The 20,366-nt window shown below is 45.7% G+C and overlaps 1 protein-coding gene across 1 annotated transcript in view; it reads left to right on the forward strand.

The window, feature by feature from the left end:
- The window catches only part of LOC139394466 (teashirt homolog 1-like), a 42,192-nt gene extending 25,600 nt beyond the window's left edge, over positions 1–16,592 (forward strand). Inside the window, exon 3 of the mRNA XM_071142536.1 lies at positions 12,706–16,592. Coding sequence (XP_070998637.1) covers positions 12,706–16,169 — 3,464 coding nt within the window. The 3' untranslated portion in view covers positions 16,170–16,592. The remainder of the gene's footprint in view (positions 1–12,705) is intronic.
- Positions 16,593–20,366: the final 3,774 nt, after the last annotated feature.

A 20,366-nucleotide genomic window follows, 5' to 3' on the forward strand; every position in this document is an offset into this window, starting at 1 on the left:
CTCACTATGCTAATAGGAAGGTACGTAGACTGGGTTAACTGTGGCTGGACCGGTGAACTTTTCATGAAGTGGCAACTACATTATGACAGTGGTGTTGTTAGTCTGACACATAGATGCGGTCCCTTTACCAAAACAACACACACACACACACACACACACACACACACATACACACACACACCTGCCCTCTCCACCCCTCCCTTTACCCAGAACTAATTACAAGCGGTTAGTGTTTGTCATCACGTTGTTTGGGTGGGAGATTAAGAACACCTCTCTGTTAATTTGTAATCAGCTGTTTGTTAATTAGCTAACCTGTTGTAAGTGGCCTTAAGGGCCGTTGTGTAATTAGCTAAGCTGCTGGAAGCGACGAGTGTGTGTTGACATTGACCTGAAGCGTCCACTCGACCGTCCCAGCCACTGTCGTGTCTGTCGTCTGCTGTCACGGTCACCCTGGACAAGGAGGTGGCCTTCAATCAATTATTATACCCTCAGCCCATTGTGTTTGTTCAGGGAACACACACACATAATGCATAAACTGCTGTGTTATATACACACGCACACACACCCACACCCCTAGTACCTGTACCCACTACCTCACTAGCCTACTACTTTCCAAGCATTCCTGGAGAAGAAGTACCAAAAAACGACAAAACACACACACACACACACACACACACACACACACGCATTATTTTGAACATTACATCTTCATATAAAACAACATCCCACCTAAATTAACAGCATCTGTGTTGGAGCGGGTTTTTAACTCCTCACTTCAAAGGCACTTGTTTACTCTCCTGCCTCTCGACATTGTCTCTGGTAATTAAACGGAAGTGTTGAAATTGATGGTTTAATTATACAGGGCTTGTTATGCAGAGGAGACGACGGGGGTGAGCTGATATGCCCAATAAATACATTGCATATTGTTTTATTGAACCTCGGACTGTTTGTGTGCGTGTGTTTGAATGTGTGTCTGTGTGTGTTTGCATGTGTGTGTGTGTTCACATGCACGCCTATACGTGCGTGAACACGTATTTTGCCCCTCCCCTAACAAGCTAGTAACATGCTCAGTGCGTGTGTGGGTGAGAATGAAAATAAAAAAGTGAGATGAATTGCGATCGATCCCTGCTGGTCGACTCTATTGATCACACAGCACGTTCAACCCAGCTGTACTCCACCCAGTGCATTCATTCAACACCCTCTGAAAACAGCCACTCGTTTTTACATCCCCCTCTTTACAATCAGACAGGAGAACCAACAATCATGTTGCTAAATATATATGTGGGTGTGTGGGATAGTGTACAAGAATACATGGTGCAGAAATGATGTGTGTGTGTGTGTAGATACAAGAGGTATGGTGTGTGTGTCTGTGTGTGTGTGTAGATACAAGAGGTATGGTGTGTGTGTCTGTGTGTGTGTGTAGATACAAGAGGTATTGTGTGTGTGTGTGTGTGTGTGTAGATACAAGAGGTATTGTGTGTGTGTGTGTGTGTGTAGATACAAGAGGTAGTGTGTGTGTGTGTGTGTGTGTGTAGATACAAGAGGTATGGTGTGTGTAGATACAAGAGGTATTGTGTGTGTGTGTGTGTAGATACAAGAGGTATTGTGTGTGTGTGTGTGTGTGTGTGTAGATACAAGAGGTATTGTGTGTGTGTGTGTGTGTGTAGATACAAGAGGTAGTGTGTGTGTGTGTGTGTAGATACAAGAGGTATGGTGTGTGTGTGTGTGTAGATACAAGAGGTATGGTGTGTGTAGATACAAGAGGTATTGTGTGTGTGTGTGTGTAGATACAAGAGGTATGGTGTGTGTAGATACAAGAGGTATTGTGTGTGTGTGTGTGTGTGTGTAGATACAAGAGGTGTGTGTGTGTGTGTGTAGATACAAGAGGTATGGTGTGTGTAGATACAAGAGGTATGGTGTGTGTGTGTGTGTGTGTGTAGATACAAGAGGTATTGTGTGTGTGTGTGTGTAGATACAAGAGGTATGGTGTGTGTAGATACAAGAGGTATTGTGTGTGTGTGTGTGTGTGTGTAGATACAAGAGGTGTGTGTGTGTGTGTGTAGATACAAGAGGTATGGTGTGTGTAGATACAAGAGGTATTGTGTGTGTGTGTGTGTGTGTGTAGATACAAGAGGTGTGTGTGTGTGTGTGTAGATACAAGAGGTATGGTGTGTGTAGATACAAGAGGTATTGTGTGTGTGTGTGTGTGTGTGTAGATACAAGAGGTGTGTGTGTGTGTGTGTGTAGATACAAGAGGTATGGTGCGTGCGGTACTTCTGTTTTATTTTTAGAGCCAGGTCTATTAATGCGCACACACACACACACACACACCATACCTCTTGTATCTACACACACACACCATACCTCTTGTATGTACACACACACACCATACCTCTTGTATGTACACACACACACCATACCTCTTGTATCTACACACAAACACACCATACCTCTTGTATCTACACACACATGCTGTACATGTACATCTCACACCTCCCCTCCCTCTCATTCAATATGTCTAAACCTACACACAGAACAGTGCTACCTGTTTGCCAGGCAGTAGTTTTCCTCTCTATGCCCTCTAGATGTGTCATGTAAGAGCTGTTACCACACAACACTGCAGTGTTCAGTGTGTGTGTGTGTGTGTGTGTGTGTTTCCCATCATAATCTCACATTTGAATCTCACAAATAATAATGGTGTTTTGTGCCGTCACTAAGCTGTGGTACTACTGTATGAACACAGAAGGGAATAAGGGAATAGAGCAATCTGGAAGGAATTCTGTTGACATGACTTCATCGTCTCACTCTTCACCCCTTGGCTAACACTTAAGCTGACAAAAATATTCAAGGTTATGAGGCCACATTACAGCAACTGTAACTATGCCTCGCGAGTTGTGTATACATCAGCTTTAAACCCTCAACCTTGTGGGGACACACAATTGATACCCATTCAAAATCCTATTTTCATTAACCCCTAACCTTAACCTTAAACCTAACCTTTAACCCCTCAGCCTAATTCGAACAACTGCTCTCCGCACCTCTCTGATTCAGAGGGGTTGGATTAAATGCAGAAGACACATTTCGGTTGAATGCTTTCATTTGTACAACTGACTAGGTATCACCTTTCCCTAACCCCAACACTTAATTCTAACCCAACCCTAAATCCCTTAGAAATAGCCTTTTTCCTTGTGGGGACTGGCAAAATGTCCCCAGTTGGTCAAATGTTGGTTTGTTTACTGTTCTTCTGGTCCCCACAAGTATTGTTAAACATGTCTACACACACACGCGCGCGAGCCGCGAGCTGCGGCTGCGTCTACAGGAATAGTGTTTGCGGCCACCGCTCCACTCTGCTCCGGCTGGCAGTTTTCTCAAATGAGTGGAGATGAATCGGTACGGTGAGGTGGAATGGCGCAGCAGTTATTTAAGGCTCTGTAGGTGCTTGGCCATATGCTCTATTCTTCTACTCGGGAGGGGCTGACGTCCGGTGGTTGGACCAGTGTGGAGGACAAGAGAGAGAGAAAAGCAGGGGAGGAAGGAAATGAGGAGGTGGAGGTGGAAAGAGGTGTGGGTGGCAGTGGAGGGGAATTATTTCTGGAGAACCTATATCACGCACATCTCCCGACTCGATATTAGGACTTAGGAAGACGATGCAAGGGAAACAAATAACGTATATTATCTTTTGATTTCTCTGTATTTAAGGAAAACTTTTTACCTCTTAAGTTGTTAGGTAAGATGGTCCCTCCAGTGGTGCTAAACTCCAGACACTTACAGTAGATATCCATTCGTTCTTTCTAGAGGTCGACCGATTATGATTTTTCAACGCCGATACCGATTATTGGAGGACCAAAAAAAAGCTGATACCGATTAATCAGCTGTTTTTTTTTATAAAAAAATGTGTAATAATGACAATTACAACAATACTGAATGAACACTTATTTTAACTTAATATAATACATCAATAAAATCAATTTAGCCTCAAATAAATAATGAAACGTGGTCAATTTGGTTTAAATAATGCAAAAACAAAGTGTTGGAGAAGAAAGTAAAAGTGCAATATTTGCCATGTAAGAAAGCTAACGTTTAAGTTCCTTGCTCAGAACATGAGAACATATGAAAGCTGGTGCTTCCTTTTAACATGAGTCTTCAATATTCTCAGGTAAGAAGTTTTAGGTTGTAGTTATTATAAGAATTGTAGGACTATTTCCCTCTATACCATTTGTATTTCATTAACCTTTGACTAACAGTCAGTCTAACAGTATAGCTTCTGTCCCTCTCCTCGTTCTTCCCTGGGCTCGAACCAGGAACACAATGACAACAGCCACCCTCGAAGCAGCGTTACCCATGTAGAGCAAGGGGAACAACAACTCCAAGTCTCAGAGCAAGTGACGTTTGAAACGCTATTATCGCGCACCCCGCTAACTAGCTAGCCATTTCACATCGGTTACACCAGCCTCATCTCGGAAGATGATAGACTTGAAGTCATAAACAGCGCAATGCTTGACGCACAACTAAGAGCTGCTGGCAAAACGCATGAAAGTGCTGTTTGAATGAATGCTTACGAGCCTGCTTCTGCCTACCACTGCTCAGTCAGATTATATGCAACGCAGGACACGTTAGATAAACTAGTAATATCATCAACCATGTGTAGTTAACTAGTGATTATGATAAGATGATAAGATAAGTTTAATGCTAGCTAGCAACTTACCTTGGCTTACTGCATTCGCGTAACAGGCAGTCAGTCTCCTTGTGGAGTGCAACGAGAGGCAGGTGGTTATAGCGTTGGACTAGTTGACTACAAGGTTGCAAATTCGGATCCCCCGAGCTGTCAAGGTGAAAATCTGTCGTTTTGCCCCTGAACGAGGCAGTTAACCCACCGTTCCTAGGCCGTCATTGAAAATAAGAATGTGTTCTTAACTGACTTGCCTAGTTAAATAAAGATTTAGTAAAGGTGTAAAAAAAAAATTTTTAAACAATTGGCCTAATCGGTGTCCAAAAATACAGATTTCCGATTGTTATGAAAACTTGAAATCAGCCCTAATTAATTGGCCATTCCGATTAATCGGTCGACCTCTAGTTCTTTCTTACACATCTACATGTAGCCTACTCTATACGGTCCTGTATGCAACCAACTGTATCATGGAGGGTGGGGAGTGGAAGGTGCCAGGCCCAGAGTGGATGGTGCCAGGCCCAAATGCTGGCCCGCTGTTGTGCCTACAATCTTAGAAAAAAAAGGTACTATCCTAAAACCTAAAACGGTTATTTGGCCGTCCCCATAGGAGAACCCTTTGAAGAAGGGTTCCAGGAAGAATCCTTTTGGTTCCATGTAGAACCCTAGAACCCTATCACTGTCAAACGCTCCCAAAAAACTTTAGCGAGTAGGCCTTTCTAATTGACCTGGCACGGGTATCCTGGGAGGATATTGACCTCATTCCGTCAGTAGAAGATGACTGGTCGTTCTTTAAAAGCGATTTCCTCACAATTTTAAATAAACATGCCCCATTCAAAAAATGTAGAACCAGGAACAGATATAGCCCGTGGTTCACTCCAGATCTGACTGCCCTTGACCAGCACAAAAACATCCTGTGGCGAACGGCATTAGCATCGAATAGCCCCCACGATTTGCAACTTTTTAGGGAAGTTAGGAACCAATATACACAGGCAGTTAGGAAAGCTAAGGCTAGCTTTTTCAAACAGAAATGTTCATTCTGCAGCACAAACTCCAAACAGTTCTGGGACACTGTAAAGTCCATGGAGAATAAGAGCACCTCCTCCCCGCTGCCCACTGCACTGAGGATAGGAAACACTGTCACCACCGATAAATCCACAATAATTGAGAATTTCAAAAAGCATTTTTCTACGGCTGTCCATGCTTTCCACCTGGCCACCCCTACCCTGGTCAACAGCCCTGCACCCCCCACAGCAACTTGCCCAAGCCTCCCCCATTTCTCCTTCACCAAAATCCAGATAGCTAATGCTCTGAAAGATCTGCAAAATCTGGACCCCTGCAAATCAGCTGGGCTAGACAATCTGGACCCTCTCTTTCTAAAATGATCAGCCGAAATAGTTGCAACCCCTATTATTAGTCTGTTCAACCTCTCTTTCGTATCGTCTGAGATCCCCAAAGATTGGAAAGCTGCCGCGGTCATCCCCCTCTTCAAAGGGGGAGACACTCTAGACCCAAACTGCTACAGACCTATATCTATCCTACCCTGCTTTTCTAAGGTCTTTGAAAGCCAAGTTAACAAACAGATCACCGACCATTTCGAATCCCACCGTACCTTCTCCGCTATGCAATCTGGTTTCCGAGCTGGTCATGGGTGCACCTCAGCCACACTCAAGGTCCTAAACTATATCATAACCACCATTGATAAAAGACAGTACTGTGCAGCTGTATTCATCAACCTGGCCAAGGCTTTCGACTCTGTCAATCACCACATTCTTATCGGCAGACTCAACAGCCTTGGTTTCTCAAATGACTGCCTCGCCTGGTTCACCAACTACTTCTCAGATAGAGTTCAGTGTGTCAAATCGGAGGGCCTGTTGTCCGGACCTCTGTCAGTCTCTATGGGGGTGCCACAGGGTTCAATTCTCGGGGTGACTCTTTTCTCTGTATACATCAACGATGTCGCTCTTGCTGCTGGTGATTCTCTGATCCACCTCTATGCAGACGACACCATTCTGTATACTTCTGGCCCTCCTTTGGACACCAGATGAGCTTCAATGCCATTATTTCGCCACTATGGCCTATTTATTGCCTTACCTCCCTTATCTTACCTCATTTGCACACACTGTACATAGACTTTTATATATATATATATATATATATATATACAGTGCCTTGCGAAAGTATTCGGCCCCCTTGAACTTTGCGACCTTTTGCCACATTTCAGGCTTCAAACATAAAGATATAAAACTGTATTTTTTTGTGAAGAATCAACAACAAGTGGGACACAATCATGAAGTGGAACGACATTTATTGGATATTTCAAACTTTTTTAACAAATCAAAAACTGAAAAATTGGGCGTGCAAAATTATTCAGCCCCTTTACTTTCAGTGCAGCAAACTCTCTCCAGAAGTTCAGTGAGGATCTCTGAATGATCCAATGTTGACCTAAATGACTAATGATGATAAATACAATCCACCTGTGTGTAATCAAGTCTCCGTATAAATGCACCTGCACTGTGATAGTCTCAGAGGTCCGTCAAAAGCGCAGAGAGCATCATGAAGAACAAGGAACACACCAGGCAGGTTCGAGATACTGTTGTGAAGAAGTTTAAAGCCGGATTTGGATACAAAAAGATTTCCCAAGCTTTAAACATCCCAAGGAGCACTGTGCAAGCAATAATATTGAAATGGAAGGAGTATCAGACCACTGCAAATCTACCAAGACCTGGCCGTCCCTCTAAACGTTCAGCTCATACAAGGAGAAGACTGATCAGAGATGCAGCCAAGAGGCCCATGATCACTCTGGATGAACTGCAGAGATCTACAGCTGAGGTGGGAGACTCTGTCCATAGGACAACAATCAGTCGTATATTGCACAAATCTGGCCTTTATGGAAGAGTGGCAAGAAGAAAGCCATTTCTTAAAGATATCCATAAAAAGTGTCGTTTAAAGTTTGCCACAAGCCACCTGGGAGACACACCAAACATGTGGAAGAAGGTGCTCTGGTCAGATGAAACCAAAATTGAACTTTTTGGCAACAATGCAAAACGTTATGTTTGGCGTAAAAGCAACACAGCTGAACATACCATCCCCACTGTCAAACATGGTGGTGGCAGCATCATGGTTTGGGCCTGCTTTTCTTCAGCAGGGACAGGGAAGATGGTTACAATTGATGGGAAGATGGATGGAGCCAAATACAGGACCATTCTGGAAGAAAACCTGATGGAGTCTGCAAAAGACCTGAGACTGGGATGGAGATTTGTCTTCCAACAAGACAATGATCCAAAACATAAAGCAAAATCTACAATGGAATGGTTCAAAAATAAACATATCCAGGTGTTAGAATGGCCAAGTCAAAATCCAGACCTGAATCCAATCGAGAATCTGTGGAAAGAACTGAAAACTGCTGTTCACAAATGCTCTCCATCCAACCTCACTGAGCTCGAGCTGTTTTGCAAGGAGGAATGGGAAAAAATGTCAGTCTCTCGATGTGCAAAACTGATAGAGACATACCCCAAGCGACTTACAGCTGTAATCGCAGCAAAAGGTGGCGCTACAAAGTATTAACTTAAGGGGGCTGAATAATTTTGCACGCCCAATTTTTCAGTTTTTGATTTGTTACAAAAGTTTGAAATATCCAATAAATGTCGTTCCACTTCATGATTGTGTCCCACTTGTTGTTGATTCTTCACAAAAAATACAGTTTTATATCTTTATGTTTGAAGCCTGAAATGTGGCAAAAGGTCGCAAAGTTCAAGGGGGCCGAATACTTTCGCAAGGCACTGTGTATATATGTATATATGTATATATATATATATATATATATATATGTGTATATGTGTGTGTGTTATTGACTGTATGTTTGTTTATTCCATCTCTGTGTTGTTGTTTGTGTCACACTGCTTTGCTTTTTCTTGGTGAAGTCGCAGTTGTAAATGAGAACTTGTTCTCAACTAGCCTACCTGGTTAAATAAAGGTGAAATAAAAATATTGAGTTCCATATAGAACCCTTTCCCCAGAAAATTCTACATGGAGCCCAAAAATGGGGACAGCCAAAGAACCCAATTGGAACCCTTTTTTCTAAGTGTGTACCGTCAGGGGAGGGAGAGGAGGGCCTCGGTGGGCAGACCGACATGCAGGCAGCCCACTGCTCTCTCACGTTAGCCGCTCCAGAGGAATCCACAACCCAGCATGCTCTCTGTCTGCTCTCCTTCTCTCTGACACGGCGGGCCCGGCAGCAGACATTACCATAATTGGGTTTTCTACATGACGGGACAGAATAAGTAATAATGTCATTTTATTTACAACCGCCTCCCCTCTTGTCCTGGTCCGAGGAGCTATCACCCCCCACCCGTCCTCCTCATCCCCTTCACATACACTCATCCTACCCACCTCCCCCTCCTCCTCTATCTCATCCCTCTCTCTCTCTGGCTGGCGCGAGTCGTTCTCGTCGGGCTGCCACGGCGCGTAGGTCAAGCGATGGCTTTTTGATCAGCTCCTGTCCAAAGCCATCAGGGCTGAGAGGACTGTAATGGAGGAGCAGGGTGACAAACAGAATGTAGGGGAAGGAATAAGACTGCCAGTTTCCCATTAGAGCGTGGGATAAATGGCCCCTGGCCCCCACCTCCCTCCCAGCTCCCCATACCCCCACTAGCCCACTCCAACACCAGCCTAAATCACATGAGTGAAGGGGGCCGGGATTGGACATTAGTGGCGCAAATGACTGCGGTGATTGCACCCCTCTTCCCAAAATCACATCAGATAAATAGAGAGATGTGTGTAAGGAAATAGGAGGGGTGTTGGGGACGAGAAATGGGGTTGGATGGCGGAGTAACTGACTGGTCTCATCCTCCGTTCTCTCCCTCCCTCTCTCTCGTTTCATCGCCTTTTTGCTTTTCTTATCTGTTTTGTTTGGGTTTGACTGCGGCCAAATGGCGAGGCACCGCCAGCCTGACGGAGAGATTTATTGATTTAACAACTAGCAGAATTCGGAAAGAAAACAAAAACACAAAATGGAAGGGCCAGACCGAGATGCCAAAGTTTGAGAAGAAGTGATATGACGCCGAGCTACTCTCTGCTAAAACGCTGATGTGCATGTGATTACATTTCATTTGTCATCATTCCCCAAGTCAAATGAAACAGACTAGTGTGTGTGTGTCACCTCCAGCCCTAACATTGTGTTGAGACAGTACAGAGTGAAAAGGAACACAGTCATCCTCATTAATCATAACACCGTCTAAACCCGTGTCTCGCTGTCTCTGTCTCTCTGTCTGTCGGTCTCCTCTCCTACAAGACTACACACATCTGGAAACCCCCTGACGTGACACGAAGCTAGGGTTTACTTTGTTTGGTAGCAGTCAAGGCTTCCTTGTTACATGTCCACAGACGTACAGTCGGCCTGTTACTGATTGTGTAGTTTGATGCACATAATATAGATGGACTGTCCACTAACCACTTTCTTCAGAACAATGTAGATCTTCCGTGGGGTTGATGATGTTTATTATGTGTACGTGTGTGTGTGGTGCCCGAGAAATGGCGTGCTGTTTAGTGTGTGCGTTGCGGTGACATGGCGTGGCTTGATCCGGGCCGTTTGTGACAGCACAGGCCTCGGACACATCCTGGCCGCGCCACCACCTGTCCCCTTGACGTCGAGGCGTCCCGGAGCAGAAGTGACAGGCGCCTTTACGCCCGTGCAGATGGCCCCGCTCACAGCCATCACCCGCTCGGCAAGCTAAACCACCGGGGACGGCACGCCAAACCCCTCCCCTCGCTCCCGTCTCCCCTCATAAGTGCGTCTAGGTCTAGGACACATTGAGGAGGCGGGATTCGGTCACCAGTCGGATTTTGAGTCGTTGTGTTCGATCGGGTTTCATGAATGGCTGAACTGATAAAGCTGTCCTATTTCTGTTTATTAAAAAAAAAAATGTGGGGGGGGCAATTGTCATCTGCTTGCAATTTAATCACAAAATATATAATATATAGATTTTATGTTTCACAATTCTCTACCTAGGCTTAATATTTTGATGGGTTTCATCATAAGATCCCATATTCATGGTTTCTGAAGCCTTCCACTTTCCAACCTGTGATTTTACAGATGTTTTAGGTCGTTCTTTTGTCTGCAGGCTCTCTTTGTTGTTTCCATGACAACATGAGGGGATAAGCATTGATTGACAGCTATCGTCAAAGGGTTTCCTTCATGTCCTGTCGTTCACCATTCCCTGCCCCTCCCGGTCTGTATTTTGTCATTCACTCAGACATTTTTCTCCCGTTCCATTCACCCTTTCATTCCGTAGATTTGTGGGGCTGCCAAAATGCTGTTTTTGGCACTGATGATGTGGACATAGTAATTCACATGAGTTCACTGGAACTGATCAGAGGCTAGTGACGACTGAATAGCCATTTTACTGTATGATTTCATAGTCCTCTTTATTTTCAAGCACAGGTTGGCCGTTGGTAAGGGGAAGGCTGGCATAATAACGGGGACCTGTTTTACTGTTAGAGCTTGTACAGTATACAGCTAATGCTAATCTGCTGTGTTAGGGATTTTCAGAGTTTTAGGAACTGTCTCAGCTTCTGCCTGTCAGTGGGATTGAAACACAGCCAGGTTCTCCTGTGCTGCGCTCGTTTCCCTCCAAATCCTGTCAGGAATCAAGAGAATGAGGAGAATACAGTATGTGGCTCATTTGGAGAGAAGGGCCTATCAGTCATAGACAGAAAATACAAACCTATAGACAACGTTAGGGCCTTTATGTTCGAAAGCTACCGCGTTAAAACCTACACGTATGAGAACATGCGAATGGCACACACCAATGCAGGCACACACACACACACACAAACGTGCGCACGTGCACACACACACTTCCATATGCAGCTGCTCGCCTTTTTTCCCTCCCATCTCCTCTCAGGCAGCAGTAAATGGTGCCAGTGTACATATATCAGGTATTATGTCCACTTAGATTATGATATGACAGGTTAGCGTGCTGTTTGAAGCTGACAGCACATCTGTTTCATCAGGAGAGACTGATGCTGGCATCTGGGACACACATCTCACCACGGAGGAAGGAGATAAAGGGAGAACTGAGGGGGCCGTCTTTCCTGTCTCCCTTCCTTGCTCCGTCTCTCGCTCTCCCTCTCCACCTCTTTTTACTCTGTCCCCCCCCCCCCTCTCCCTGACGTTCTACTTGCTCGCAGACACCCTCACAATATTTTCCCTTATTCTCTCCCTCTCTCTCTCTCTCTCACCTGTTACGTTATGTTGTAGTTTCATCCCCTGTGTTTTTTGATGATAAATTGTTTACACGCTGTATGTGTCAGGGAAAAAAATACAGAACGCCATGTATAGTATGACCCGTACCCATGTCTACCTCTCAAACATAACAGAGACAGTCAAGGAGTGTCACTCCCCTATTTGACATTGTAGAGACGACTTGACAGTACTGTCTGGTATTTAATATCATTGTATTTGTTAACTCAGTGAGAGTGGCCTGAAGGAGATGCAGCAACATCCCAGAATGAGTGTTTTGTTTCCCTCCCTCCTGATTGGTTGCGTAAGCTCACCATGTGAATGACTAAATAAAGTGAAGTTGTGTGTGTGTGTGTGTGTGTGTGTGTGTGTGTGTATGATTGGGTGTAGAGATGAGGCATGAGGGAGAAGGAAAGGAGGAGAGTCAAGTAGCTGGCTGACAAGGCTACACACTTAGCGATATCCTAGGGAACAGGAGGCATGGGCAATGAAATAGGGAGTAAAGAAAGAAAATGTCAACAAAATGTATTTTTTCTCTATGAAACTAGATTTCTTCACCACTGACACTCAGACATATGCATGCGCACACACACACACACACACACACACACACACACACACACACACACACACACACACACACACACACACACACACACACAGATAAAAGCCCATATTTCCTGCAACAGATTATTCATCACTAAATTTTGTCAGTGGTCGTGTTAGTGCATTGTAAATCTTTTATTTCACTTTGTTGACCTCCTTTTTCCCTTTTCTCTATCGCTCTCTCTTCCAGCTTACTCGCCAGAGGACGAGTTTAAGGCAGGAGCAGTCGACGAGGAACACCTGCAGGATGACGGGCTGTCACTGAACGGGGAGGACACTGCATACCTTTGCAACGAGGGAGAGGATGGAGGCCAGCCGCCCAGCTACCGGGCCTCTCCACTCAGCAACGGCACCAACCCAGACGCTGGTTACGGCTCCCCGCTCAGCGATGCCAGCGACCGGCTCACGGACTTCAAGAGCACCTCCTCCAGGGATGGCCATGAGAGGGAGGAAGCCCCCCTCCCCTCTGTACTGAACAATGGCCTCTCCCTGAGGGACAGCCTGGCTCAGATGAAAGCTGTCTATGCAAACCTGATCTCAGATGCTTCCTGGTCCAGCATTGCCATGGACATCATGAAAGCCACACCGGCTACTGCTGGCGCCATCCCCACCGCCACCAGCCCCACCACTACCACCACACACAACAACAACCACAGTGAGAACAGCAATGCTAGCAGCCACCACCACAATGGGAGAAGAAGTACCGCCACCGCCTACCACCACAGAAGCAGTGGCAGCTCTAACGGCACCGCGGCTAACTCCATCAGTAGCAACAGTGGCACCAGCAGTGGTGGTGGCGGTGCTAGTAACGGTGGGGCTGTGGCCTATGACTGGCACCAGGCAGCCTTGGCTAAGACCCTCCAGCATACCCCTTACCAACTGCTGCCTGAACCCAGCCTGTTCAGCACGGTACAGCTCTACCGCCAGAACAACAAGCTCTACGGCTCAGTCTTCACCGGCGCCAGCAAGTTCCGCTGCAAAGACTGCAGCGGCGCCTACGACACGCTGGTGGGGCTCACGGTCCACATGAACGAGTCGGGCCACTACCGTGACGACAACAAGGACAAGGAGGAAGAGCGGGGCAAGCGCTGGTCCAAGCCCCGCAAGCGCTCCCTGATGGAGATGGAGGGCAAAGAGGACGCTCAGAAGGTGCTCAAGTGCATGTACTGCGGCCACTCCTTCGAGTCTCTGCAGGACCTGAGCGTCCACATGATCAAGACCAAGCATTATCAGAAAGTGCCTCTCAAAGAACCGGTGCCAGCCCTGGCCACTAAACTGATGCCCTCTGCCAAAAAAAGAGCCCTCCAGGACGCCCTGGTATCCCCATGCTCCCCAGACTCTGTACATGGTAGCGGTGGCCACATGCCCCAAGGGGACATTGGGAAAGACCCCAAGTCCACGACAAACCCCTATGTCACACCCAACAACCGCTACGGCTATCAGAACGGTGCCAGCTACACTTGGCAGTTCGAGGCTCGCAAGGCACAGATCCTGAAGTGCATGGAGTGTGGGAGCTCCCACGATACACTGCAGCAGCTGACTGCCCACATGATGGTCACGGGTCACTTCCTCAAGGTCACCAATTCTGCCTCAAAAAAGGGCAAGCAGCTAGTGTTTGACCCAGTGGTGGAGGAGAAGATCCAATCCATCCCTCTGCCACCCACCACCAACAGGCTTCCCGTCCCCAGTGTCAAATCTCAGCCTGTCTCCCCTGCACTCTCCTGCGGCTCTGACGAAAAGAGAGAACCGGAAGACGAGAGGATGGAGGCAAGCGAACCAGGGGAGAAAAAGATCAAAGAGGAGATGGAAGAGCCAGGTGAGAAGATTGAGGTGAACGCTGGGTCGTATAAGTATCTGACAGAGGAGGACCTGGAGGAGGCTCCTAAAGGAGGTTTGGACATCCTCAAGTCCCTGGAGAACACGGTGTCCAGTGCCATCAGCAAGGCCCAGACGGGCACGCCTCAGTGGGGTGGTGGCTACCCCAGCATCCACGCTGCTTACCAGCTCCAGGGCCACATGAAGCATGCAGCACTGCACTCCTCGGTCCAGAGTGTGCAGATCCAGCCGGTGTTCAACAGCGGGCTACGCGGGCTGGTGACCCAGGACTCCAGCTCAGTGATCCACTCTCCCAGGAGCCCTGCATCTCCACCCTCTCGCAGGAGCAATGTTACTGCCATGGAAGAGCTGGTGGAGAAGGTCACAAGGAAAGCTGTTGCTGCTGCTGTGAAGAAAGAGGAGAAGTTGGTCAGCTTGGACCGCCACAGTCATCCATCCTCCCTCAAGTCGCCGTCTCCTGTACTGAAAGAGCAGAGGGACCACCACTCAGCACCCAATGACTTCACCGTCGGGAAGCACCTCGTGAGGAACAGCAGCCCTGGAAATGTAGAGTCAGAGCTGGTCTGCAAAAAGGAGCCCAAAGAGAGCCTGGTAGACAACCACCACAGCCATTCAAAGAACGACCCAGAGACTCGCCAGTCACCCATCACCAACGGCACCAACAGCTTGGGCATAATCACCGATCACTCACCAGAGAGGCCTTTCATCAACCCCCTCAGCGCACTTCAGTCAATCATGAACAACCACCTGGGCAAGGCCTCCAAGCCCATCAGCCCCGCGGGCGACCCGCTAGCCATGCTCTACAAGATCAGCAACAGTGTGATGGAGAAACCGGCCTTCAACCAGACTCAAGCCAAGCAACCCGAGCCCATCAACTGCTACTATCAATACGAGAGCAACGACCAGCCTATGGACCTGAGGAAGTCCAAAAACAGCAACAACAACAACAGCAACAACAACAACAGCAACAGCAGCACTGTCAGCAAAAGCAACAGCAGCATAAATGGTAACAAACCCATAATGTCAAACCTGTCTCTGTCTGACATTTCTTCTCCTCTGAGAGAGAATGCTTTGATGGACATCTCAGACATGGTGAAGAACCTTACAGGCAGGCTGACACCCAAGTCCTCCACCCCGTCATCCATCTCCGAGAAGTCGGACGCAGACTGCAGTGCGTTCGAGGATGCTCTGGATGACATCTCCCCGGTCCAGAAGAGGAAAGGGCGGCAGTCCAACTGGAACCCCCAGCACCTCCTCATCCTCCAGGCTCAGTTCTGCTCTAGCCTGCGGGAGACCCCGGAGGGCCGCTACGCCATGACGGACCTCGGCCCCCAAGAGCGGGTTCACATCTGTAAGTTCACAGGCCTCTCCATGACCACCATCTCTCACTGGCTTGCCAACGTCAAGTACCAGCTCCGGCGGACTGGCGGGACCAAGTTCCTGAAGAACATGGACTCCTGCCAGCCTGTGTTCCTCTGCGGTGACTGTGCCTCGCAGTTCAGGACTGCGTCCGCCTACATCGGCCACCTGGAGTCTCACCTGGGCTTCAGCTTGAAGGACCTGTCCAAGCTGTCCAATGAACACCTACGGGAGCAGCAGGCTGCCTCCAAAGTGATCACAGACAAAATGACTTTTGGCAGCACCCTGGCATCCCTGACCTCACCAGACGACGACACTGGCTCAGTTTACCAGTGCAGGCTTTGCAATCGGACATTCGTCAGCAAGCACGCGGTCAAACTGCACCTCAGCAAGACCCATGGCAAGTCACCAGAAGATCACCTGGTGTTCGTCACTGCTCTTGAGAAACTGGAGAAGTAGTAGAGGGGTCTGGAGCTGAGGGAAGAGACAGATAAACAGACAGAAAGACGGCTGTGTAACTGACCAGAATTTCATTGCACTAAGATAACATTGTTCACAGTTACTGCACTGGGCCAAACTGAGCTGCCAGAATCAGTCTTATTTTTTTGTTGTGATACTGCCTGACTGGACCATGTCTTATTAGATTTTATTTGCCAAGCTTTTTTAACACTTATTTTGTAATGTATTTATATGCTATTTGTCTGATCTGTGCATGTATTTTAGTGAACCAAGGTTAAACACACGTTTATTTTGTATCTTTTCATGACAAAAAAACGACTACTGTTTCAATGGTGACTAAAGTGGTGAAAACGAATTAAGGGGAAAAGAAAACTGTACAATACTTGATATGAAGAAGGTGAAAAATCATTGTACACACCAAAAGAATGGAAGAACCCCTTCAAAGGCTGAAGTAGCACCTTATAGACGTTTAAGATTTTATTTGTAAAGAGAACATGTTTTAAGATATTCTGCATTTGTCAAAATATGTTTTAATTTGAAAGATAAATTATTTTCTTCTCTCGGTTCTTGTCACTCTGCAACATCTTTGATAATGAATGGCCTGCTCAGAAATCTGTCAGTGTATGACAAAACTAAACAGATAATGTAAACATTCAGAGTAATTGAAATGCTGCTTTCGGTTACATATCAAGTCAGTGAAAATGAATGGCCGTACAGTATGCAAGTTTGCTAAAAAAAAAAACATTTTTATGTGAAGTATCACTTACAGTAATTTTCCAATTGTATGGTTTGTTACCAATTCCTCTTAAAATGTTGCCGCTTTGAATTCAACCATAAAAAGAGCAGTCCTTTACATGTAAATGACTCGCAGTGAAATGTCATACTCCATAAGACATATCTTGCCATTTGCAATAGCTCAACATTCTTTGTTCTTAAAGGTGTGTGCATTCTTGAACTTTTATATCATCATTTTATATAATAAAAAAATAATAAAAAATGTTTTAAAAAATTGTGTATATATATACTGTAGATCCACAAAAATGTCATTTTTTAAGAAATAAGAATTTAGCTTCTTTGGCTTGGTTTACAGAAATGATTTGAATTATACTTGCATCCAGTTTGATGCATGATATGGTGTGAAAAAGAATTAAGCGATGCACAATGACTATACATTTCAATGTTTTATCAATGATATTGTAAAAAAAAAAATATTTCTAGCACCGATTAGTTTGTTTCATTTTGTTTTTTCTCAATTGTAAAATAAATCTCAAAGCAGTTCTTGTTAACAGTCATGCATTTGTGATTGTGTGTTAATTTTGCATGGAAGTACATAGAGTTGAAGTCTGAAGTTTACATACACTTAGGTTGGCGTCATTAAAACTTGTTTTTCAACCACTCCACAAATTTCTTGTTAACAAACTATAGTTTTGGCAAGTCGGTTAGGACATCTACTTTGTGCATGACACAAGTAATTTTTCCAACAATTGTTTACAGACAGATTATTTCACTTATAATTCACTGTATCACAATTCCAGTGGGTCAGACATTTACATACATTAAGTTGACTGTGCCTTTAAACAGCTTGGAAAATTTCAGAAAATGATGTCATGGCTTTAGAAGCTTCTGATAGGCTAACTGACATCATTTGAGTCAATTGGAGGTGTACCTTCAAACTCACTGCCTCTTTGCTTGACATCATGGGAAAATAAAAAATAAATCAGCCAAGACCTCAGAAAACAAATTGTAGACTTCCAAGTCTGGTTGTCCGCAAGGTTCATCCAAACGCATGACAATAGTATGCAAGTATAAACACCACGGGACCACGCAGCCGTCCTACCGCCCAGGAAGGAGACGCGTTCTGTCTCCTAGAAATGAATGTACTTTGGTCCCAGAACAACAGCAAAGGACCTTGTGAAGATGCTGGAGGAAACAGGTACAAAAGTATCTATATCCACAGTAAAACAAGTCCTATATCACCATAACCGAAAGGCCGCTCAGCAAGGAATAAGCCACTGCTTCAAAACCGCCATAAAAAGCCAGACTACGGTTTGCAACTGCACATGGGGACAAAGATCGTACTTTTTGAAGACATGTCCTCTGGTCTGATGAAACAAAAATAGAACTGTTTGGCCATAATGACCATTTATGTTTGGAGGAAAAAGGGGGAGGCTTGCAAGCCGAAGAACACCATCCCAACTGTGAAGCACGGGGGTGGCAGCATCATGTTGTGGGGGTGCTTTGCTGCAGGAGGGACTGGTGCACTTCACAAAATAGATGGCATCCTGAGGATGGAAAATTATGTGGATATATTGAAGCAATGTCTCAAGATGTCAGTCAGGAAGTTAAAGCTTGGTGGCAAATGGGTCTTCCAAATGGACAATGACGTCAAGCATACAGTGGGGAGAACAAGTATTTGATACACTGCCGATTTTGCAGGTTTTCCTACTTACAAAGCATGTAGAGGTCTGTAATTTTTTATCATAGGTACACTTCAACTGTGAGAGACGGAATCTAAAACAAAAATCCAGAAAATCACATTGTATGATTTTTAAGTAATTAATTAGCATTTTATTGCATGACATAAGTATTTGATCACCTACCAACCAGTAAGGATTCCAGCTCTCACAGACCTGTTAGTTTTTCTTTAAGAAGCCCTCCTGCTCTCCACTCATTACCTGTATTAACTGCACCTGTTTGAACTCGTTACCTGTATAAAAGACACCTGTCCACACACTCAATCAAACAGACTCCAACCTCTCCACAATGGCCAAGACCAGAGAGCTGTGTAAGGACATCAGGGATAAAATTGTAGACCTGCACAAGGCTGGGATGGGCAACAGGACAATAGGCAAGCAGCTTGGTGAGAAGGCAACAACTGTTGGCGCAATTATTAGAAAATGGAAGAAGTTCAAGATGATGGTCAATCACCCTCGGTCTGGGGCTCCATGCAAGATCTCACCTCGTGGGGCATCAATGATCATGAGGAAGGTGAGGGATCAGCCCAGAACTACACGGCAGGACCTGGTCAATGACCTGAAGAGAGCTGGGACCACAGTCTCAAAGAAAACCATTAGTAACACACTACGCCGTCATGGATTAAAATCCTGCAGCGCACGCAAGGTCCCCCTGCTCAAGCCAGCGCCCGTCTGAAGTTTGCCAATGACCATCTGGATGTTCCAGAGGAGGAATGGGAGAAGGTCATGTGGTCTGATGAGACAAAAATTGAGCTTTTTGGTCTAAACTCCACTCGCCGTGTTTGGAGGAAGAAGAAGAAGGATGAGTACAACCCCAAAGAACACCATCCCAACCATGAAGCATGGAGGTGGAAACATCATTCATTGGGGATGCTTTTCTGAAAAGGGGACAGGATGACTGCACCGTATTGAGGGGAGGATGGATGGGGCCATGTATCGCGAGATCTTGGCCAACAACCTCCTTCTCTCAGTAAGATCATTGAAGATGGGTGTGGCTGGGTCTTCCAGCATGACGACGACCCGAAACACACAGCTAGGGAAATTAAGGAGTGGCTCCGTAAGAAGCATCTCAAGGTCCTGGAGTGGCCTAGCCAGTCTCCAGACCTGAACACAATAGAACATCTTTGGAGGGAGCTGAAAGTCCGTATTGCCCAGCGACAGCCCCGAAACCTGAAGGATCTGGAGAAGGTCTGTATGGAGGAGTGGGCCAAAATCCCTGCTGCAGTGTGTGCAAACCTGGTCAATAATTACAGGAAACGTATGATCTCAGTAATTGCAAACAAAGGTTTCTGTACCAAATATTAAATTCTGCTTTTCTGATGTATCAAATACTTACAGTGGGGCAAAAAAACATATTTAGTCAGCCACCAATTGTGCAAGTTCTCCCACTTAAAAAGATGAGAGGCCTGTAATTTTCATCATAGGTACACTTCAACTATGACAGACAAAATGAGAGAAAAAAAATCCAGAAAATCACATTGTAGGACTTTTAATGAATTGATTTGGAAAATATGGTGTAAAAGAAGTACTTGGTCAATAACTAAAGTTTATCTCAATACTTTGTTATAAACCCTTTGTTGGCAATGAAAGTCTTCACAAGGTTTTCACACACCGTTGCTGGTATTTTGGCCCATTCCTCCATGCAGATCTCCTCTAGAGCAATGATATTTTGGGGCTGTTGCTGGGCAACACGGACTTTCAACTCCCTCCAAAGATTTTCTAT

Source organism: Oncorhynchus clarkii, chromosome 3 (genome assembly GCF_045791955.1).
Source record: "Oncorhynchus clarkii lewisi isolate Uvic-CL-2024 chromosome 3, UVic_Ocla_1.0, whole genome shotgun sequence".
Taxonomy (NCBI): Eukaryota; Metazoa; Chordata; class Actinopteri; order Salmoniformes; family Salmonidae; genus Oncorhynchus; species Oncorhynchus clarkii.